The following is a 21013-nucleotide window of genomic DNA, read 5'->3' as shown; positions in this document are numbered from 1 at the left end:
ATGGCCTCGTCTCCTGGGTGGTAACACCAGGGACGGCGGCGGGATCAAATGGACGCGCGGTCAATCCATGGTCGACGTCGATGGACCTCGTTCACCATCATACACACCACCAACAATGGCTCGCACACGCCCAGCACCGCCCCCGCCTATCCCCGTCCGTCTCGGCGGCGTGGCACGCTACGACAACATGCCTGCTCGTGGACCACTCGGTCTCCGCCGCTGGTTCTGGAAGAAGGGGTGAGTTGGATGACAGATAGAGGTGGTCCCTGCTCCACGCGCGCTGTGTCTCTTGCTGCACACGAGCACGCTCCTCTGTGCCACCACACGTCCCGTCGCCTTTCCATTCACGCGCTGACCCGTTCTCTCAGTGTCCAGATTGACGCGCACCTTTCCTTTGCAATGCTCGAGTGGTGGGAGGCGGTTATCGTCGGTGCGTAGTTGCAACCCCTGTCGCCTGTCACCCGGCGTCCGGCGGGTTCCGTGCTTTGAAGCCCGCCCCATGGCCCTACGAGCCTGTGGTGCCACCTCCTGTAGCGCGCTGACCTTGTTCCTCCTCAGCCCTCATCGTGCTCCCCATCACGGCACTGTTCTGGTACTCGGCCTTCACCTACTTCCCCGCGCACGTCCGCTACATTTCCAAGCGGTTCAGCTACTATGTCTTTGAGGACGAGAACGTCGACGCGTTCGCCCGGTTCCGTGCCTACGTCGCCGAGTGCCTCAACGTCTTGTGGCTCTCGCTTCGCGGCGCCGCTGCTGGGGCCGCGCCCTCTGCGGTCACAGGCAGCCACGGAGAGCTTTAACCTCCCTAGTCCGACCACGAACCTAACTACACCTGGACACCACCATCGCACGCACATCCGTCGCATGATACTTTGACGGCGACCTATTATATACATCTCCATACCCTAATGACAGGTCGGCAGCTCCGCTCGCCGGGTATTTGTTCGCACTACTTCCTCTTCTCTTCCTTCCTTCCTTCCTTCCTTCCTTCCTTCTCTCTCTAGAGCTTGGCCTGAGCCGGGGACTCTCCAGCGCGCTCGGTGTGCTTGTGGATCCAGCCCGAGACCAAGTCCGCGAGCTTGACCGGCTCGGGCGCCAGCTCGTTGTGCGGTTCGTGGAAGAGGCCCTCGAGAAGCTTGGTCGTCTTGTCCTTGGCGGTACAGTGGTCGCCAAAGCGGACCGTGGCCTTCGCGCAGCAGATGGAGTCGGCGCCGCCGTGGTAGAGCAGGAGCGGGAGCGTGGCCGGCCAGCTGTCCCATGCCGCGCGCGTGTCGAGAAACTGGCCGCCATTGATCATGTCTGCGATGGCCTTGAGCGAGCCCGTCGGCTCACACATCGTGTCCTTGAGGACCTTTTCGGCAACCTCGGGGTCATGCGAAAACGCCTGTGTAGTGTGTCAGTGGCTTGGCAATGAGCACGAAGGGTGGTGCACGTACGTCGGCGTCGAGGGGGGTCTTGATCGTCATGTTACCCAGGCCGAGCTGGACGGCAAGGAGGCCGACCTTGACCTGAATAGTAGACAGCGGGATGGCCGACTTGATGTACGGGCCAGAGACGATGACGCCGTTCAGCAGCGCGAGCGTGTCGGCGTGCGCCGTGGGGTCGCGCGTCACAAAGCCAAGAGTCTCGCCGCCACCCTGTCGTGTCAGCTAATGCAGATTGAACAGTTCGTAGCCGGGACGTGAACAGCACGGACGCACGGACGCGGCACCGCGCAGCGTCCTAGCCGATAGCTCTACACCAGACATCCCACATCCCATCCCAACTCACCATCGAGTGGCCGTAGAGGAACAGCGGCTTGCCGTTGGCGCGCTCGTGCTCCTGCTTGACAAAGTAGGCCATGTCCGGGAGAGCCTTTGCCCAGCCGCCATTCTTGCCGCGCGCATTCTTGCCCTCGAGCTTGACGTCCTTGCCCTCTGCCTTCCAGGCGGCCGCCTCTGACGCGCCGGCCTCGAGGGGCTTGATAGACGTACGGCCGTGGCCGCGCTTGTCGTACGCAAAGACGTGGATGTTGTGTGGCGGGGCAGCGAGGAGGCGAAAGTACGCGTCGTAGCGCTGGATGTGCTCTGCAAAGCCGTGCACGAAGACGACGTATGCGTCGGGCTCGCCGGTGGTTGGGAACCACTTTGGGCTTGAGTCAGCATTTGCGGGCATGGGACATGCAATGTTCAAGGGAGAGTCAACGTACACGCTTGGTGAAAAAGGGGGTTCCCTCGAGACCGAGGACATAGCCCTCCTGGGAGGACACCTTGCTCTGCTCTGCGATGGTGGCCATGGTGAGAGGGAGTGGTGTGGTGTGTGAGATGGAATGTGTGAAGTGTTGACACGGTGGCGGCCATGAGCTAATACCCCCCTAGGAATGTCGTCGCACCCTTCCGGCCCAGTTGCCAGCCGGTAGAGCCCGTTCGGTGGCGCCTAGATCCGGTCCAAGTGCAAGCCATCGACGCGCACCAAACGGCCCCCGTCGTCCGCTCGGTGCTCTTTGTCATCGTCAAGCAGCAGCAGCACCTCCTCTCTCTGCTGCGCGTGCTCCCGACGCAACAGGAGAAGAGAACCATTGTTCCTGCCCCAGCAACTGCAAAAAGTTGGTGATTACCCGGCTTGCCCTGCGCGCTTACGACCGTCCAATTCTCTTGGAGCACCAATGCCAGACTGGTCAGACTGATCCGTTACCGGCCTGTCCGAAGCGTGTAGCTTGTAACCAACCTGATCACCGAGACGTTAAACCATGCACAAGGTAGTGATACCTTGGTGGGGCTCGAACACTAGTGCTAGAGGAGACAAATATGCCGTACGAGGAGCGCGCTGAAGCAAGGATCTCCGTGAAGTGAATAAACACCTTCCCAAAGCCATGACAGCTGATGAACGTTGGGTTTTTTAGGCCGTTAAAAGGCGCCTGCTGCGACCTCGTCTCGTCGCAAAAGAGTGAGAACGCAACGCCAGGTCGTGGCCGTCGGCAGTAACCGATTGTCTCAGCTGTCGGTGTGTATTCCCTGACGTGTCACCGCCGCCGTCAACCGTCTCCATCTCTTCCTCGCTTCTTCGAACAACCCTTCAACCACTCTCTCTCTCCTCCCCAACAATGAACAGCCTCAACGCCCTGGGTAACCGCCAGGTCACTTCCCTCCAGCATGACCTCTCGCGCATGGAGACGGGCGAGGCCGGCCCCAGCGTCCAGGGTGAGTCGGGTTCCATCTCATGCCCGCTTCCAGCGGCAACAACGGCAAAACAACACCTGCTCCCAGTGTCATCGCACAATGGTCCGAGATGCGTGGGGGACGACGAGATAGTATGGCTAGGCAATCACCTTTGTCAAGGTCCATTGCCTCCTCCTCCGACCTTGTGTTCACACTGTGCCGCTGCCGCTGATGCAGCATTGGAGCAGCTGAGGGGACGTCTTCATTTGACCACAGCTGACCTTTTCCACAGGACAGATCACCACCACGCTCGCCGCCCTCTCGCGCCTGATAGACGACTACGACTCGATGGCGCGCAAGGAGATGGTCACTGCTGCGCGCGAGAAGGCCAACACGTGAGTTTGTCCCAGACCAGAGCAGAACGACAGGACAGAACAGTGTGCATTGGGCGCGCCCGCCCTCCACGTCCACTGGCTCGACTACCCCCCAGCTTCCACATTGCCAGTGACGCTGACGCTGACGCCTCGTCATCCAGCCGCGTGGCCAAGCTCACAAACGACCACAAGGAGCTGAAAGCGCGCTTTGAGCGGGCCAAGAACGACTCGTCGGCGCGCGCGCGCAACGACCTCCTCGGCGTCGGCAGCGCGACGGGGGCCGCGGGCTCGCCCAACCATTCAGGAGGGTCCCTCCCGCACCGCCGCGTCACGTCCAGCGCCAACGGCCCGCCCTCGCCGCTGCACGAGTCGCCGTTTGGCAACTCCGCCGCTGGAGGAGGGTACATGGGGCCGAACGCGCGCGAAGACTATGCGCTGCGCGAACACTCGTTCATCCGCGAGTCGGAGAACAACATTGACCAGTACATTGCCCAGGGCCGGGCGGTCCTGGAGAACCTCGTCGAGCAGCGCGGTATCCTCAAGGGCACGCGGACGCGGCTGCTGGACGCCGCCAACACGCTGGGACTGAGCAGGGAGACCATCTCCTGGGTTGAGCGCAGGACGTGAGTGGGCTAAACGAAGATGTAGGAGCTGACAGCCCCGTGCAGTAAGGAAGACAAGTGGATCTTCATCGCTGGCGGAACGTTTACCCTCGCGTCGTTTGCCGGCATCTACTACTACTTTGGCTAGGCGCCGCCGCTCGACGTTATCATCTCCCTCGACCATCGCCCTACTCGCTTGCCACGACCAGAGCTGGAGCTCAGTCGGCCATCACACCTACCAGCCGGTGCGCCCATCCCCGCCCCGCACGACTATCATCACGCCAACAACACCCGTCACATTCCCCTGTCGCTTTTTGTCATTGCTATAATGTTGAGTTTTTTGATATCACGATCCTGCATGTGATGCGTTTTGTCCTCGCCCACAGACTGGTCACAAGCCGGCTTTCATCTCAATTCACATAAGGTATTTACTATTGCTACTGCTACTGCTATCATTTAGAACGGGCCAAGGGGGGTTTCTTTTTCAAAGCCGAACACCATAGCGCGACGCGCCCCAGAAGAGAACCATTGCCTTGACCATCTCGCGAAAGTCGTTAATCTGACCTGCATCAGCCCCAGCGCGAGCCCCAGCAGTCGGGGGAACTCACAAACACGCCCATGTTGGCGCCAATGCTCTGCTCGGCCACAGCCCCGCTCAGCGCGCGCGGGAGCGCGTGCGAGAGCACGCCCTCGCCGCGCCGCATAACGAACTCGAGCACGACGCCCTTTTCGGTGTAGTCGTTGAGGATGGCGCCGGTGGCGCGCCACCAGAGGGCCTCGTTCTCGAGGTCGGGAGCGGGAGGGTAGTTTACGCGCCGGGCGAGGGAGGCGGCGTGCACTGTGTCGGATTGGAACTGGCGGAAGCGGTGGATCTGGCAAAGGTGTGTCAGTTGAGTCATGAGCCAAGGGGCCAACTCACAAAGGTGTTCATATCACGCTCGACGACCCAGGGCGACAGGTAGCCGCGCAGCGCGAGCGCGAGGTCGCGACGGAGACACATCTCCTGCTCGACCATAAAGTCGTCCAGGAGGAGGCGGAACGCGGCGTTCCACCATTCCTCCCTTTCGCGCTCGATGGTTGAGCGGAGGTGGACCTCACGCTCACGCTCACGCTCCAGCTCGAGGTTGCGCTGGCGCTCGGACTCCCTCTCATTCTCAAACTGGACGCGTTGGAGGAACTGCTCCGTCTCCCTCTCACGCTCACGCTGTTCCATGGCGATCTCGCGACCACGCTGCATCTCACGCTCACGCTCGCGGTTACGCGTACGCTCGCGCTCGACCTCGGCGTGGTGGCGTTCCTCGGCAGCGAGGCGCTCCCACTTGCGTTCCTCCGTCTGCCGCTCCTGCGCCGCCAAGCGGTCGCGCTCGCGCTGCTGCACGACACTCTGCCACTCGCGCTCGGCGATGGCCTCGGCGGCACGGAGCTTGTCGGCCAGCGTCTCGGAGCAACCGGGGAAGGCGCGGCGTTCGTCCTCGGCGAGCTTGGCCGCCCACTCGCCTGGGTTGGCTGGGAGCGGGGCGGGTTCCGAGGTCAAGACTTCGTTGCCCTTGTCGTCAGCGTCGGCAACGGAGGCCCTGCGTGTCGAAGCGCGAGAAGCCGTGGTGGGAAGCGGACCGCTCATTGCGGGGACGGAGGCGCGGCGCGTACGGCGCGTCTTGGTCGACGTGCTGGAACGGCCACTTCCATTCGCGAGCGGGGTGGCGTTACTGCCGGTGGCGGTCGGCGCTGAAGAAGAGGAGGACGAGGACGCCGTGCTGCGACGGGAGGGTGTACGGGTCGTGATCGCTCCACCTGGCCATCCAAGGCGCAGCTGGGCGGCTCGAGTGGGGTGTAAGCTGGAGAGGGCAACGGGCCGGGAAGACGGAGTCGGGGTGGGATTGGGGGTAGGGGTGGGGGTGGGGATTGAGGTTGTCGTAGGCGGGGGACGAGATGGAGGAGGAGGCGTAGGGATGGGAGTGATGTGGGCCGACCTCATAGTCTCTGTGATGCTGGACATGGGGCGGGAGGGGATGGAAGGGAATGTGCTCTTTGGGATGGCGAAGGACGTGAAGCCTGAGAGTACAGAAGGTGGGCGGGAGGTATGCGGGGTGGCGGTACCGTGTGGGGGTAGTTCACGAATGAACACCATTGTGTGCACGGTGTGGTGGATGCTACAGACTGCCAGAGACTGACGAAACTTGTGAAAGAGAGTGAAAAAGATAAAGAAGAAGGTGGATGAGTGGACCCAAGGGGAGAGGGAAGGCGTGGAGGGAAGGCAGATACCCGCGTACCACCAAAAGGGCGCAAACACGCGGGGAAGGTGCGCGCCGACGAGCAGTCCAGTCAACCAGACCACCGGCCGCATGCCCCCAAGACACGCACAGCACTACGCACACCCTTCAACGGACTGTAGTACTGCAGCGCAATCAACAAGGTCGTCGACGCGTCGATGACATTGCAGTGTGTCCATGCATACACTTACTGGTCGAGCCCACCCGGGGTGGCAAGTCTTTGACCGACGAATCCGATCATGACGCTCGCTGGGCGCAGCGTGGAGTGGCCGTTGGCGTGTGCAAGGAGGACTGTGGAAACAGATTCTGGACCTGGAACTGATCTGGACTCCCATCGTCATCCTTGGCCCCCTCTGTGCCGGGCCATCTGATATGCTCACGGTCAATGCATCATGCTCGCTATCTCTGGAAACACACTTCGATCGGCTTGGCAAGACCCACATCTACCCGACTGCTGTGATTTGCCACCCACTATGTACGACTGCCCGTACTGCCCTTTATTTAATGAGACACTAGATTTTCTATTAAAATCCTTCACAGCGTCAAAAGATTCCTCTCTATTCTTCTACCCCCTGTGGGGGTGGTGCCCCACGGATCGGCTATGTGTCGTCCTTCCTCACCAAGACGGGCGGCAGGTGTCGCATGTGATGAATCTGGACCCATCAGCTGTATTCCAAAGACCCCAGATGCCCATTTCCATCCTCCCTACTCACCCAGCGGACGACATACACTGGGACGTCGTGGGGGTCAATGCCCATATTGATCAGAGCGCGGGGGAGCTTCTCCTGGACGACCGCCTCAAATTCGAACGACAGGAGCGCCGTCTTGGCCTCTTCCGAGTACCCCTCAAAGCCCTTGGCCAGATTATGGAGATGAAGGCGGTTGAATCGATAGATGTCGGACACGATAGGTCGGCAGGTGCTGAGCTGCAAGTCCCATTAGCCATCCCCTCTTGGCTGGTGTCTCTGGTCCAGCTGCGACGGGGTACTCACCACAAACGGCCAGCAGTCACACGAAGAGCTCGGCAGTGACGCTTTGGACATTGTGTACTGTCAAGGTGAGCAATGCGACACTGCTGTCTAATGATGGTGTCCCCATCAGCCGGCACCTTGCCCGCCCGTGCAGCGGTCCCACGTCTCGTCCTGTCTCGCACTGGCACCTCCACTGATGGGACCTCAAACACATACACACGACAAAAATCCTGCATCAGCTACGGCTGCAGAACAGCACCAGGGACCATGTCTACCAGATGCTCGCTCTCCGTGAGCCCCCCGCTGTCGCGCTGGGGCAGGTGCTTGAAGTGGTGCAGCTGTGATCGCTTAGCCCCCCGACATGGCCAATGTCGTTTTGCCACTCACAAAGCTGTTGGTCATGAACGTAGCAATCTGCTCAGACATGCCGGCCTGCATGCAGTACAGGGGCATGTACTTCTTGATGGCACTCTCTGCAAAGGAGCGTGCCATCTTGGCCTTGTACTCGTATGGTCCCTCGACGTTTGCATGGTAGCGAGCAATGGAGATTTGGTGCATGCCGATGGTGGCGTGCCCGATCGGCCAGGCTTTGTTGAGCTGAAGCACTGCGTCAGGGAGGTTGAAGCTTGGAGGAGGAGAAAGCACGTACCGCGCGGTTGTCGCAGTATGGGCAGTCGAGCCATTCATAAACAATGGGTGGGGGTGGCCGTGGTGGTGGGAGTGGCGGAGGTCCCATGTCGTAATGGTGCGGCATGGGCTTGGTCTCGGGATACTGAGACGGTTCCATTTTGACAAACTGGTTGAAGTGAGGAGCGTCCATGGTGTCGGATTTCGTTGAGAAAAGAGACCCAGACCCGTGCAAAGAGGTCTCCTTATAGCAGTGACTCGAGAGCAAAAACCCACACACGGTGCGAAGACGTTGGAGGTTCATCTAGTGAACCAACAATCAGCTGTTCAACATCAACGGGCGCCAACCGGCGAGAATGGCGACCCTTAATTTTAGCACTTTTCGACCTTTTTTCCATTCCACAACGGTCGCCTTCTCACGGGGCAGGCACGTTTGACTGCAGCAAGCAGCATTTAACAGATGAGAGGCAAAACACAAGCGTATTTGAGATACGCTTGGCCATGTGCAGGACCAGCAAAGGGCCAGCTTCAGCCATTACATTTGGGTATGTACATTCCATCACCCCTACCCGGCAACTCAATCGGCATGGGCTCCCATCGGCAGCTCCGCGAGCGTGTTGCGGTATCCTAGCGAAGCGACAGTCGTTGAGGCGTAGCGAGTTCTCTCAAAGTTGACACCGACACCCTTGCGCCTCGCCAAGGAGGATTTGCGTTCGGAGGCCCCACCCCCGCGACACGGACGCTCCCCGTCAAAGATCTCTGCAATCTCCTCGAGCATATGGCCCTTTGTCTCTGGAAAGTAGAAATAGATAATGGGGATGGTGACGGTGAGAACTCCGATGAAGACAAAGTAGAAACGCCACTCGATGGTATGGAGAGCTATGGGTGCTATCGGCATGTCAGCTCTTGCGACACTACAAGTGGGGGGGCGACACGCACTGATGTAGACGTTGAGGCAGTTGGCAAAGAGCGAAGCGCTGAGGAGGATGGACACGCCCTTGCTACGCATGCTGTATGGAAGGATTTCGATGGGATACGCCAGGGTGAGACCGCTAAACTGCGACTTGTCAGCGGATAATGCATGTGGAGCGTACAACTCACGGCGAGGGCAAAGAACGAAAGGTAGACGAAGATGAACGTGAGCACTGCGGGTCCTGCTCTGTCATTGCCTTGGGTGTACAGCGCCGAGCAACCTGTGATGACAGCGTACGCAATCAACTGGCCAATGGCTGATGTGAGCCACATCTTGCGACGGCCAAAGTGCTCGCACACGAGGGAACCGGCAACCGACGAGAACCATCCCCAGGTTTTGAGACCGGCCTTGAACAAGAGTTGATAACTGGACTGGTTGACGCCGACGGTCTCCAGGATGGCAATTGTGCTGTTCAGTCAGTGACCTCTGCATAGACTTTGATACTTGCTAAAATGCCACCACTCCTGTCAATGACATCAGCATGCGTACACTTCATTTACCGCTGAAAACATACCATTGCCGACCCACTGGGAACAGATACCCGCGGTGAGGATGATCCCCAAGCGCCAACGGTTCCCCTTCGTCTTGACAAATGTGCTCCACGTCGTGTGGTCGCCGAGGTGCTCGATCGCGATGGCCGTCTTGATATCTTCCATCTCGTAGACAACCAGGGGGTCGTGCCAGTCTCCATTGGCGTGGTACTTGGCCAGCATGTCGTGTGCCTCGCGATCGTGGCCGTGGCGGATGAGCCAGCGAGGCGACTCTGGGATCCAGGGCAGGCACGCGAGCACGATGATGGGCAGACAGCACTGGGAGGCCAATGGCGCCCGCCATGCCCAATCTGAATCGCCCACAATCTGCAAACACCCAAACACGACCCACACGGCCGCGATGCTGCCGACGTAGAAACAGCTCATGATGAGTGCCGTGGTCACCGCACGGTTGCGCGGGTGCGCAATCTCGGCGGTGTAGGGGCCGCCACAGACCGTGTTCCAGCCGAGGCCCATGCCAATGACGAACCGGCCAGCAAAGAACGTCCATGGACCCTGGGTGAATGCGAGCGTCATGGCACCGCCCATCAGGATAATGTAGCCAAACGCCATACCCTTCCTACGGCCCAGCTTGTCCGAGACGTACACTGCTGGGAGGAGACCAGGCAGCGAGCCGATGGACTGGGAAGCGACCAAGGTGCCCAGAATGGACGGACTGGGGTTCCCGAGGTCGTCCATGAAGCGGTCGTTGGCCAAGAGGCCCGACATGAGGGCGCTGTCGTATCCTGAACCACGTCAGCACTGTAATTTCCTTTGGAGTATACGTACCGGCAATAATACTGGTGCAGAAGCCAACAAAGATGCCAAGGGACAGGCGGCGCATACCAGGGTCCCGGAACCACCATTTCTCAGTGTGATTCGGCAGATGGGTGAGGGTGTACATCGGGTCTGCACCTTCTGGGATGTGGTACTTCTTTAGGTCGACTGCTTCTTCATCCACGCTGGATTTTTCGTCGTCTGGCATGCTGGGTAGGCAGGCGTCTGTGGCACGATTGTGGAGGGATTAGGAAGGTGGCGTGGTACAATGTCACGATGGCGAGGGAAAACTATGCATGACGATAGGACGCCAGCAGTGATATGGCTGATGAGATGGAGCTGATCTCGGACTATCATTGTATCACGAATGGCAAACCCCAGTGGACACGCAAGCACCAAAATAGGACGGGCCTGGGCTAGGCAAAGATCAAGATTGGTGAGTAAACAGCTGCGGGGAAGGCTCTTTTGCGCCGAAGGGCCTTTTCGGCCATCAGACATCAGCCAGAGAAGTCCAGACCATTGTCCCAAACCCGATTGTCAACAAACAGGTATACACTCATCGGTGTCCCCTTGCCACACACCCCAAACTGGCAAAATCAGTCTGGCAACCGTAGCCACAACGGTGTTTGTTTAACCGGAGCCTTTTTCGCGTCATTTTTCTGGATTTACGGCACATACCCTTGGCTGTGTGTGTGCTGGGGAAATAGACAGAGCTGGATGCCCACAGTAAACAAAAACTCCAGATCCCACTACCGTTCCAGTCCGAGGAATGCGTCAGATGTGTCTTCGGGAATGGGGCAAGGATACACAGTATGGAGCCTGGAGGACGGCAGAAGAAGACGCCGACAGGCCAGACCCAGGTGCTGTGACCGACCCCCTTTCGTCTTGAGAGATCACCAGGTGTCTCTGTCTGCAGTGCTTATTGGGCTCGTGGCAGTGGCAAAGGAGCTCCGAAGCTCCGAAACTCTTCCCTCACTCAGCAGACTCGGACGTTGGGTTGATGAAACCTGGGGGACGACCGATCGGCAAATTACATACACACCCAGCAGATCTGCTGTGCAGCCCGATCGATCAACCACCAACACCTTCCGATATCCACCAACCTCACTTCTGGTCAAAATCAATGCATTGCAGCACCCCACGTCGTGCTGAACAAGGCCAAAAAGGTCACGACGGGGATCGAACCCGCGATCTCCTGATAATCGAGCTGAATCGTAGTCAGACGCCGTACCATTTGGCCACGCGACCGAGATGAAAGTTGTCTGTGGCACGAGATCAGCGGGCGGAGAGTGTTGCTTCGCTTGCTTGTCCCTCTTGCCCCTCTCTAGGCTGTCGCAGCGGGCCTACCCCGTGCGGTTCCAGCAAGAGAACCGTGGAGTCAATCGACACTGCGCCAACGAGGCGTCTTGCGGGGAGTATCCTTTGTCCCGTGGATGGGTTGCACCGCTCCGCGGCCGGGCGGGCGTGACATGTGTCCGCCTGTGAGGTGCGTCATCGGGCCCGTCAAGGACGTGGGTCAGAGCGATGCGTCTGAAGGACCGAGGCTCTACGAGATCTGGTTAACGTTCGTCATATGGAGACCGCGTTATACTGAGGCAGCAATGAGAGCGAGTGAGAACCAGCCGGGCCAGATGGACCCGTGGCACTGCTGCACTGCCCAGTGTTCATCACGCCCTCATGCTATGCTGTTACAAGTAGCCTGTTGTATGCCACACATGGAATACTGCGTCAGACGTGGTGGTGGCTGAGGGATGACATCAGACATGAGGGCGCAGCACATTGTTTTGATTTGTTGGATTTTTACAGATCGGCATCGTCACTACTACACTGTCAAGGACCGATGGAGCGTCATGTACAAGGTCAACTGACCTTCTCTTCGGCATATGCGTGTATTTCTACAAGCGACTGACATGTCTTAAGTATTCCCTTCCCACTCGTGCTACTGAGTCGTTCCATCACACCATCTGTCGCCACGACACTTTACTGCAACACCATTCTCACAACACCATCGCTACTTTCGCCATGTCGTCGTACCCGTACCAGGACAAGTCCCTTTCGGTGGAAGACCGCATTGACGACCTCCTCCCCCGCCTCTCCCTCGAGGAGAAGGCTGGCCTCATGTTCCACATGATGATTCCTGCCAACCCGGATCTTGAGAAGAAGAACCCCAACTTCTCCACGTTTCCTTCCACCAAGGAAATGCTCGAGAGGGGCTTGACCCACTTCAACATCACCGGCACTTTTGACACCCCCAAGGAGTTTGCCGAGTTCACCAACCAGCTTCAGAAGGCCGCACTGGACATCGGCCGCTGGGGCATCCCGGTGACTCTCTCCACCGACCCGCGCAACGCGTTCATCGACAACCCTCAGCTCTCACTCCCTCCGGGGCCATTCTCCCAGTGGTGCGAGCACATTGGCATGGCTGCCATCGGAGACGAGGGGCGCATGCAAGAGTTTGCCGACATTGTCCGTCAAGAGTACCTTGCTGTTGGGTTGCGTGCGGCCTTGCACCCCCAGGCCGACCTGGCCACCGAATCGCGCTGGTCTCGTACCCCTGGCTCGCTCGGCGAGGACGCCGACATGTCCACGAGGCTCGCCGCTGCCGAGATTCGCGGTCTCCAGACCAAGAAGTTTGGCCACGAGTCGGTCGCTGCTTGCATCAAGCACTTCCCTGGTGGTGGTACCGTCAAGGACGGCACCGACCCTCATTTCTCCTGGGGCGCTGAGCAGATCTATCCCGGCGGTATGGAGATGTTCGAGTACCACCTCAAGCCGTTCCGCACTGCCGTCGACGAAGGTGTGCGCGTCGTCATGCCTTCATACGGCAAGCCCATGGGCATCGGCTACGAGGAGGTCGGCATGGGTTTCAACAAGGCGATCACGCACGACCTTCTTCGTGACGGACTCGGCTTCAAGGGTGTTGTGGTCTCTGACTGGGGCCTTTGCGTCGACATGCCGGGCGCCAACATCATCGGCGACATCGCTACTGCTCGTGCCTGGGGTGTCGAGCACCTCAGTCCCGAAGACCGCGCTGTAAAGTGCATCAACAGCGGGTGCGACCAGCTTGGTGGCGAGTACACCCCGTCCTTCATTGTCAACACTGTCAAGGACGGTCGCCTCTCCGAGGACACTGTGAACGACTCTGTCCGCCGCATTCTGCGTGACAAGTTTGAGCTTGGTCTGTTTGACAACCCCTACGTGGATGTCAACAAGGCCAACAAGATTGTCGGCAACAAGAAATTCAAGGCGGCTGGAGTCAACGCCCAGATGGACTCGGTCTGTCTCCTCAAGAACGACAAGCCCGCCGGCATTCACAAGAAGATGCTTCCCTTCCCCAAGGACTACAAGGTTTACCTCGAGGGGTTCAAGGAGAAGCACTTCCGCTATGTTGTCGACAGCCCCGATGAGGCCGACGTCGCTGTCGTCCGTCTCGCTACCCCTTGGGTCCCAACGGGCAATGGACCCTTCGCCGCTCGCTTCCACCACGGTGCTCTTGAGTGGAACGACGATGTCCTCGAGAACATTCGCAAGCTGTCCAAGCGTGTCCCCGTTGTTATCGAGATTTTCGCCGAGCGTCCTCCTGTGCTCGGCACCCTTGACCACGACGCCTCGGCCATTATGGTCTCCTTTGGCCTCTCTGAGCCGGCTCTTGTCGACGTTCTTCACGGCCACTCTCCCAAGGGCAAGCTCCCCTTCGACCTGCCCCGTTCCACCGCAGCGGTGATTGACAGCAAGACGGACACGCCGTTCGACACCCGCAACCCGACCTACCGCTTCGGCCACGGTCTTCGTTACGACTAGGACGGTACAGCAGAGTCCCGAAGGTAAAAATGCTGTGCGTCGTGCTATGTAGTGATGAAGGAAGTAGCTTTTAAGCCGGAAAGAAGTATGCAAAGTGTCTGAAGACGAACCTGACCTGCCGCAAGCCTTCACTGCATCGCCACCCCCTGCTGGCCTGGTGGCGCCACTGCGCGCGTTGTATTGCCGTGCTTGGCTTATCTCAGACCAACTTCAACCTGTCTCTTCAGACCACGTGGCCGAGGAGACGGGACATGCGGGACACCCTGTGGACCTGTAGCAGGAGGCACTTGCACTCTAGTTCTCTGAAGGTGGCGGCCTGAGGCGATGAAGCCAAGCTGAGGTCAGCCATGCAGCCAAGACCGTCCACCAGATCGCCCGGCCGCACTTGGATCCGGTGGCAAAATGACACCGACAGGTCCCACCTTCAACCGACTGAACCGATCCAGCCGGGAGCTCGAGTGCCTATCTTCCTGCTCCTGTGCATCTGCCTTCTTATCACTCAGGACCTGCTCGAGACATTCTGAGACCCAGAGCTGTGTTATGCATGGTGATCCGGTCGGTCAATGTGTTTGAGGGGCGATGCTTTGGGTGGCAACTGTTGGTGAGCCACGTGCCAGGCACGGGCCGTTCGCCCGGCACAGCCGATGTTCGAGCGCTCTGGCGACGAGGACACCATACGACGCGTCATGGATTTAACAACTGCACTCTTTCTCTCAACTTCTTCCAACTTCTGCTATCACTCAGTGCTCTTATTGTCTCTCTGTCATAGTATAGCATCTCCCGCTCCACACACATCGCTTCGTTTCGCTTAGAAGATACGCCCTAGACGACTCCCCACACACGGACAACACCCCCAGCCATCTCCGCCTGGTGACCACCAGCGTCATTTGTCACCATGCCGCCACCCAGTCGTGCAGACCTCTGGCAGTCTGGCAAGGACGAGACTGTAGAGGTCAACCAGCGAGCTCTTATTGACAGTGAGCTCACCTGTTGCGAGGCATCAGCTGACACATCACAGAGATCCTCGCGCGCTACTCAGGAGAGCACACAAGTGAGCCGGCGCGACCCTGCGTTGATGTGGCCTGGCACTGACCCCAGTCTTCCGCGAGCTTCTCCAGAACTCCGACGATGCAGGAGTGAGTCAGCTATGGACACCAAAGGCAATGAGCTAACGGTTCCAGGCGCAGCACGTCCAGGTCAAGTTCTATACGGAGGCCGGCTACGCCGCTCACGAGAGCGGCTCGCCACCTCCACCATTGCCTGATGCCAAGACAGCTCTGGTAAGTCTAGCCAGGTGGGATGGCATGACACATGCTGACTTGTTAGATCAATCGATATGTTGTGTCCAACGACGGTATTCCATTCCGCCCCGAGGACTGGCATCGCTTGAAGAAGGTGAGGTGTTGAGGCGTTTCCGTGTGCACCTCAGCTGACGGTTTAGATCGCCGAGGGCAACCCCGACGAGGAGAAGATTGGAGCGTGGGTACCATGGAGTTATCCATACTGACTGGCTCCAGCTTTGGTGTCGGTTTCTACTCCCTGTGGAGCGTCTGTGGTAAGCAGCCATCACTTCGGCGCCTGGCGCCGTTTCAAGCTGACCCTTCAGATGACCCGTTTGTCGAGTCTGGAAACAAGTGGATGGGCTTCTACTGGAAGGACGGAAAGGACCAGCTCCTTGCTCGTTCAGGTGACCTCCCACCTGGTAGTGCAGCCGCATCTACCGAGCCTTCTCAAACTGGCCACCCATGGACGTCATTCTCGATGGCACTCCGCGAGCCCGCCCCCCTCGAGGGTCCACTCGAGTTTGCTCGCTTCCTCGTCACCAGTCTCACCTTTATGCGCACGATCAAGCGTATTGACATGATCGTCGACGACACCAAGGTGCTCGAGGTCCGCAAGGATATCAAGGGTCAGGTGGCCGTTACCCGCCCTGGCCTGAACAACACAAGTGGCATGGGTATGATGAAGGTGCTGGGCGTCGACGCGACCACTATGGTGATTACCGCCCGTGTCATGAAGTGGCTGTCTGCCACTGGAGTGACACCCCCACCGTTGCCACCTCCCTCGGTCAAGCCCAAGTCGACAGGCGGCCTGCTTGCATCGTTCTTTGGCCGAAGCGCTGTAACCCCTCCCCCACCTGAACCGACAGCTTCGCCAGCCATCCCTATCGACCCGACAGAGGTAGATGTCCTCTCACGCGAGATTCAGATCTACCAGGCGGATATCAAGGTCACAGTTTCGCCCCCATTCGCGCGCGAGCTTGAGCGTGCCACCAAGAAGGCGCCGCCGTCTCGGATGCCGGCCAGCCTTGTCTTCTCTCGGGAAGACGAGACTACGACTGCCGCGGACGGCTCGGCCATCTCGGAGACGAAGAGGGCCGCTGCCGTGTTTGCTGGTCTTTGCCCACCTTTGGATGGTGACAAGTCGGCCAAAGTCTTCATTGGCCAGCCAACAGGCCAGACGACCGGTATCGGCGGACACCTCGCGGCACGCTTCATCCCTACCGTGGAACGCGAGTCCATCGACCTTGTTGACCGCCATGTGTCACACTGGAACAAGGAGCTGCTCTGGGTTGGAGGTTTCCTCGGCCGTTTGATCTACGAGCTCGAGCTCGTTGAGCTTCAGAAGCAGTGGCTCAAGACCACGACAACAGACCAGGCCGCGCGAACTCAGATTCTTGCTCGCGGTCTTCACGCGTTGCGCTTCTTCACCTTCCGCCCCACAACCCCATCTGCCACCGTGGGTGCGGAGATGGAGTCTGCTTTCTTCCAGTGTTCAAAGAACAACTCGACCATGCCCATCGTTTCCACTGCTGGTATCATGAACGTCGACAAGGTTCGCATGCCCAACGAGAAGCTGCTCGAGTTTATTCCCGATTTGCCAGTCGTTACTCCGGCTACTGTAACGGACGCGTCCCGTGCTGTCGCGCGGTTCCGCGAGCGCGGCCTTATTCGTGAACCCACGTTTGACGATGTTGTCACTCAGCTGGGACTGCGTCCCCTCGTGGAGAAGGAGATGGTTGCTTGTCTGGCGTGGTGGGAGTCGATTGCCAAGCTGGACGCGTACTCGACTGCCGTGCGCAACCGCCTGCTTGATGTTGCCGTTCTCATCACCGACTCCTCCAAGGTCATCCCCCTCAACGCTGTTGCGACCTATATCAATCCTCAGGGCTCGTCCATTCCACCCGACATGCCTCTGCCCACTGACACGATTCCGTACTCTGTCACAAAGGGGCTCAAGGGCGCGCAGATGTCTGCATCCTTTGGCTGGACGGAACTCACCCTCGCGCACTACGTCAACTTCATCGTCAAGCCGCCCATGTCCAACGCCACGGGCGCGGACCCGGCAACAGATGTTCGCGTCTCGCCTGTGTTTGCCGAGCGCGTACTGGGCGTGCTCGGCCGCGGCTGGCAGTCCATCAACGCTGGTCAACATGCAGCCATCATTCAGACTTTGAAGGAGGTGCCCATGATTCCTACCAAGGCAGGGTTCAAGAAGCCAGCGGAGGCCTATTTTGAGAAGAACCTTCTTTTCGATGACCTCCCTACTATTACCCTGCCCAAGACGACTGCTATCAAGGGTGGTCTGGAGAAGATGCTTTTGGACATTGGCGTGCGCCGCACCGTCGACCTGCAACTTGTCTTCTCTAGGTGAGCTAAGCTATCATGCGGGAAGCTAACGTTTCAGACTCATCGGCGGTGGAGAGTGGTCATGTTTGGACCTCATGAAGTACCTGGTTTCCGTGAAGGACACCCTCAGCACCGAGGAGATGGCGCGCCTGAGGCAGACTGCAGCCTTCCCGGTGGAGCAACCTCCTCAATATGACGGCGCCAAGGCGGACGTCGTGCGACAGAAGCCTCACCAGCTGTATGAGCCAACCGAGGCCATGCGCGAGCTTGGCTTGCCGCTGCTCGACTGGGGAGACAACAAGTGGCGCTCTGGCTCAGATGAAGGTGGGCTATCTCCCTCGTCGGCGTTGCTAACCCTACAGCCAAGATGCTCTTCAACCTGGGCCTTCGCCGCTTCCCTCCGGTTGACACTCTTCTTGGCATTGCAGCCGGCAAGGCACCTACAAACGAGAAGGCACTGCAGTATCTCCTCGATAACCTGAAGACGCACTATGCGCTCTTCGACCCCACTGTGTTCAGTAATGTCGCTTTCATCCCCGCCACGACCGCCACCGGCAACGCTACCCTTGCCTCTCCAGGAGAGGTCTTCACCAACCACGCCTGTAAGATTCTCGGCTTCTCAGTGGCCCGCGGAGCAGCCTCTCTTCCCGAGTACGCCACCAAGCTGCGCATTGAGAGTGACCCATCGATGGAACGGCTGGTCTTTGCCTTCTTGGCCAGTCCTGAGACTGATATCAAGAAGGCGAGGTTGATCTTTGAGTACCTTTCCACCCGCGTGGGCACGTCGCAGGTCTCTGCCATCCTTCCCTTGACCACCAAGGCGTTCATTCCTGTCAAGGATGGCGAAAAGGGTGTTCGCCTTGCTCGCGCCGACGAGATCTACTTTACGTCCTCCAGCCAGGGCTCGTCGCTGTACGCGTCCGCGTTTACCTTTATTGACTTTGGCGAACGGGCGAACTTCTTCCTCAAGCAGTGTGGTGTCAAGGCTGAACCTTCACACCGAGGTGAGTCGAGTGTTGCGTTGCTGAAGCTAACCCACCAGACATTGCCCGTCTCCTCTTGCGGGAACCCGAGAGAATGCTTCGCCAAGCAGGCTCAGCGTCCAAGTGAGTAAAAGCTGGCACAATGTCACTGACCCTGCAGGTACCGCGACCAGCTCCGTCTTCTGGCGGCCAACATGCATACGTTCGATGCTGCCCTTCTGCGTACCATGCGCGACACGCCATTCCTCCTCGCTTCACAACTGGTCCCGGCCAAGGGCAGTGATAAGAAGCAGGGCGACGGCGAGCTTATCCACGAATGGGTACTGTGTAAGGCGGCTGAGGCCTCGATTATCGACGACCCCGCAGCTCAACAATACTTTGGCAAGAACATCCTTGCTGTCCCCGAGGAAGAGCTGTTTGAGCGCTTCTATGCGGCGCTCGGCTCCATGCCCGTGTCAAAGCGTATCACTTTGGAGGTCATCCCAACGGGTATCCGTACAGGCACGTCCACCGAGGCGGAGCAGATGCGGCGTCACATCTTGGAGCGTGTCACCATCTTCCTCACCCAGCATGCCACTGGTCGAAAGGACACCTATTCGGTCGACTTTTTGACCAAGGGCGACAACTTTATTGTGCGCGAAGCTTCAGACATCAAGGTTCGATACACGTATCGCGACCATAAGACGATGCTGCAGCATGCAGAGACCGCCTACGCGTCGGCTGCCAAGGGACGCGACAAGGGACGCGACAAGGCCATTGTCCTCACCATCTCCACGACCGCCCCACACGACTTCTTCGATGTGGCCAAGGCGCTCTGCGCTATCATCCTCCGCAATCCCAAGCTCGAGGACTCGTTCCTACTCGAGTCGCTGCTCACGACTCCGCTCATGTCGCTGAAGAAGCGTGGCTACAACATTGACCGCATCCTCAACCAGCACCGCGAAGAACGTGTTCGTGTCGAGGCTGAGGCGGAGACGGCTCGTCGTGACGCCGCTACGAAGGCCAAGGCCAAGGAGGCCGAAGCCAACCGACCTCCTGTTGCCGTCGCCCGGGACACCAGCGACCAGAAGCCTCCTGCTTACGCGCCCCCGGAGTCGGGCGGGTCGTCGGTCATGGACATGGTGCGCAACCGTTTCGGTCGCCGCCGCTCTCGTGGTAGTGATACCAACGGCGCGCTCAGTGGTGACGGACCGTCTGCTGGCGGTGGTCTTGGTGGGGGTCTTGGCGGTGGTCTTACCGGTGGTCCTCAAGGTTCTGCACAGGGCAATACGACCAAGCGTCCGACTACCGTGAACGACATTCGCAACACTGTACATAAGGCAGTCAATGCCTCTCGCCCAGAGAACTCGAACACTATCAACAACACCAAGCGCGCTGTGGCGGATGTCTCTGAGAGCCAGGGTCAATACTGTGACGCCAGCGCCGAGGCCAATCTCAAGCTCGGTATGTTTATCTGTGTACGAACGACACTGACCGTTAGCGCTCAACCCGTCTGGTCCGAACACATGCAAGATCTGGCTGCCGCAGGGTAAGTCTGCATGGTGCCTCGGATGAAACTGACAAGAGCAGACCAGGTTGGCTTCGAAGTTGACCAGGCCGAGATTTCGCACCGCTTCGCGCAGAAGATTCTTATTCCTCTCGCTGGCGTGTTCAAGCTTACTCCGGCCGTCCTCAACGTCTTCTGGGATCACGATGGACCGCTCATTGCGTTCAACCGGGGCGGCGCGCTCTTCTGCAATGCCCGATACTTCCGCGCGTGGCGTGAGTTTAGGTACATACCAACCGTAACTGACAAGTCAGACAACGCCGACGTCGTTGCCGGACAGCGTGGAGAGGCGTTCATCTCGTGGTACTTCACTCTTGCTCACGGTGAGTTTTTTGAAGTTACCCAAAGGACCAAAGCTGACGTCCCAGAACTGGCCCACAACCTTGGTCAGTGCTTTACAACGGGGCCGGGGCTGTATTTCGAGAAGTGGAGCGCATCGGCGAATGAGCCGCTTGATCTCTCACCAACACCTTCTCCGCGACACCTTCCTTCTGCAACATCTCCTCACTCGCGAGCCTTCCTTGCTGACAAATTCCAGAATCTGCACACAATGCCTCTCACTCGTTCTACTTCTCGTCCATTTCGGAAGAGTATCTGGTCGCTTTCGCAAAGCTGCTGTCAGCAGACACAGGGCTTCTCGCTTAGAAGATCTCGCCGTAGTGCGCACACGCCAGTAATCTGTCTCGCCTCATCTCGAGCTCATCTCGATTGATGCATCGTGTCTCCCCATCCTCACAACGCCTGTCACAGGTGTACAATGTAGTAGTGTAATGCATTAGGTGCTTGCTAGCAA

General features: G+C 58.7%; 9 protein-coding genes and 1 non-coding gene across 10 annotated transcripts; 4 read left to right on the top strand and 6 right to left on the bottom strand.

The window, feature by feature from the left end:
- Window positions 1–115: 115 nt before the first annotated feature.
- On the top strand, window positions 116–800 carry EHS24_007071 (uncharacterized protein; the record flags this gene model as incomplete). Its single annotated transcript, XM_028622450.1, has 3 exons — window positions 116–237; window positions 369–430; window positions 559–800. 3 exons carry the CDS (start codon window positions 116–118, stop codon window positions 798–800), a joined length of 426 nt encoding a protein of 141 aa, XP_028477342.1.
- Window positions 801–1000: 200 nt separating this feature from the next.
- Window positions 1001–2275, bottom strand: EHS24_007070 (uncharacterized protein; the record flags this gene model as incomplete). Its single annotated transcript, XM_028622449.1, has 4 exons — window positions 1001–1384; window positions 1437–1637; window positions 1771–2124; window positions 2189–2275. The coding sequence occupies 4 exons, from the start codon at window positions 2273–2275 to the stop codon at window positions 1001–1003; spliced, it is 1026 nt and encodes a 341-aa protein (XP_028477341.1).
- An 807-nt stretch (window positions 2276–3082) lies between these two features.
- On the top strand, window positions 3083–4261 carry BOS1 (protein transport protein bos1; the record flags this gene model as incomplete). Its single annotated transcript, XM_028622448.1, has 4 exons — window positions 3083–3179; window positions 3430–3532; window positions 3628–4134; window positions 4180–4261. 4 exons carry the CDS (start codon window positions 3083–3085, stop codon window positions 4259–4261), a joined length of 789 nt encoding a protein of 262 aa, XP_028477340.1.
- A 336-nt stretch (window positions 4262–4597) lies between these two features.
- Window positions 4598–6241, bottom strand: EHS24_007068 (uncharacterized protein; the record flags this gene model as incomplete). Its single annotated transcript, XM_028622447.1, has 3 exons — window positions 4598–4672; window positions 4722–4985; window positions 5033–6241. The coding sequence occupies 3 exons, from the start codon at window positions 6239–6241 to the stop codon at window positions 4598–4600; spliced, it is 1548 nt and encodes a 515-aa protein (XP_028477339.1).
- A 741-nt stretch (window positions 6242–6982) lies between these two features.
- Window positions 6983–7426, bottom strand: EHS24_007067 (uncharacterized protein; the record flags this gene model as incomplete). The annotated part of the gene is made up of 3 exons (XM_028622446.1): window positions 6983–7036; window positions 7097–7309; window positions 7376–7426. 3 exons carry the CDS (start codon window positions 7424–7426, stop codon window positions 6983–6985), a joined length of 318 nt encoding a protein of 105 aa, XP_028477338.1.
- Window positions 7427–7593: 167 nt separating this feature from the next.
- Window positions 7594–8174, bottom strand: EHS24_007066 (uncharacterized protein; the record flags this gene model as incomplete). Its single annotated transcript, XM_028622445.1, has 3 exons — window positions 7594–7692; window positions 7742–7951; window positions 8004–8174. 3 exons carry the CDS (start codon window positions 8172–8174, stop codon window positions 7594–7596), a joined length of 480 nt encoding a protein of 159 aa, XP_028477337.1.
- A 384-nt stretch (window positions 8175–8558) lies between these two features.
- EHS24_007065 (uncharacterized protein) lies at window positions 8559–10469 on the bottom strand (the record flags this gene model as incomplete). Its single annotated transcript, XM_028622444.1, has 5 exons — window positions 8559–8869; window positions 8921–9038; window positions 9083–9362; window positions 9444–10230; window positions 10274–10469. 5 exons carry the CDS (start codon window positions 10467–10469, stop codon window positions 8559–8561), a joined length of 1692 nt encoding a protein of 563 aa, XP_028477336.1.
- Window positions 10470–11425: 956 nt separating this feature from the next.
- Window positions 11426–11509, bottom strand: EHS24_007064. The gene has a single exon. It is a non-coding gene; the product is annotated as a tRNA-Arg (tRNA).
- A 774-nt stretch (window positions 11510–12283) lies between these two features.
- EHS24_007063 (uncharacterized protein) lies at window positions 12284–14062 on the top strand (the record flags this gene model as incomplete). The annotated part of the gene is made up of 1 exon (XM_028622443.1): window positions 12284–14062. The coding sequence occupies one exon, from the start codon at window positions 12284–12286 to the stop codon at window positions 14060–14062; it is 1779 nt and encodes a 592-aa protein (XP_028477335.1).
- Window positions 14063–14957: 895 nt separating this feature from the next.
- EHS24_007062 (uncharacterized protein) lies at window positions 14958–20865 on the top strand (the record flags this gene model as incomplete). Its single annotated transcript, XM_028622442.1, has 17 exons — window positions 14958–15039; window positions 15081–15113; window positions 15161–15198; window positions 15244–15342; window positions 15389–15457; window positions 15504–15541; window positions 15580–15617; window positions 15669–17712; window positions 17750–18015; window positions 18054–18695; window positions 18734–18797; window positions 18835–20117; window positions 20155–20202; window positions 20244–20435; window positions 20475–20543; window positions 20589–20606; window positions 20759–20865. The coding sequence occupies 17 exons, from the start codon at window positions 14958–14960 to the stop codon at window positions 20863–20865; spliced, it is 5130 nt and encodes a 1709-aa protein (XP_028477334.1).
- Between the last annotated feature and the right edge of the window lie 148 nt (window positions 20866–21013).

This window comes from Apiotrichum porosum (genome assembly GCF_003942205.1).
Source record: "Apiotrichum porosum strain DSM 27194 chromosome Unknown scaffold_4, whole genome shotgun sequence".
Taxonomy (NCBI): Eukaryota; Fungi; Basidiomycota; class Tremellomycetes; order Trichosporonales; family Trichosporonaceae; genus Apiotrichum; species Apiotrichum porosum.
The sequence above is the reverse complement of the archived record's forward strand: the minus strand, read 5'-3'. Positions and strand labels throughout refer to the sequence as shown.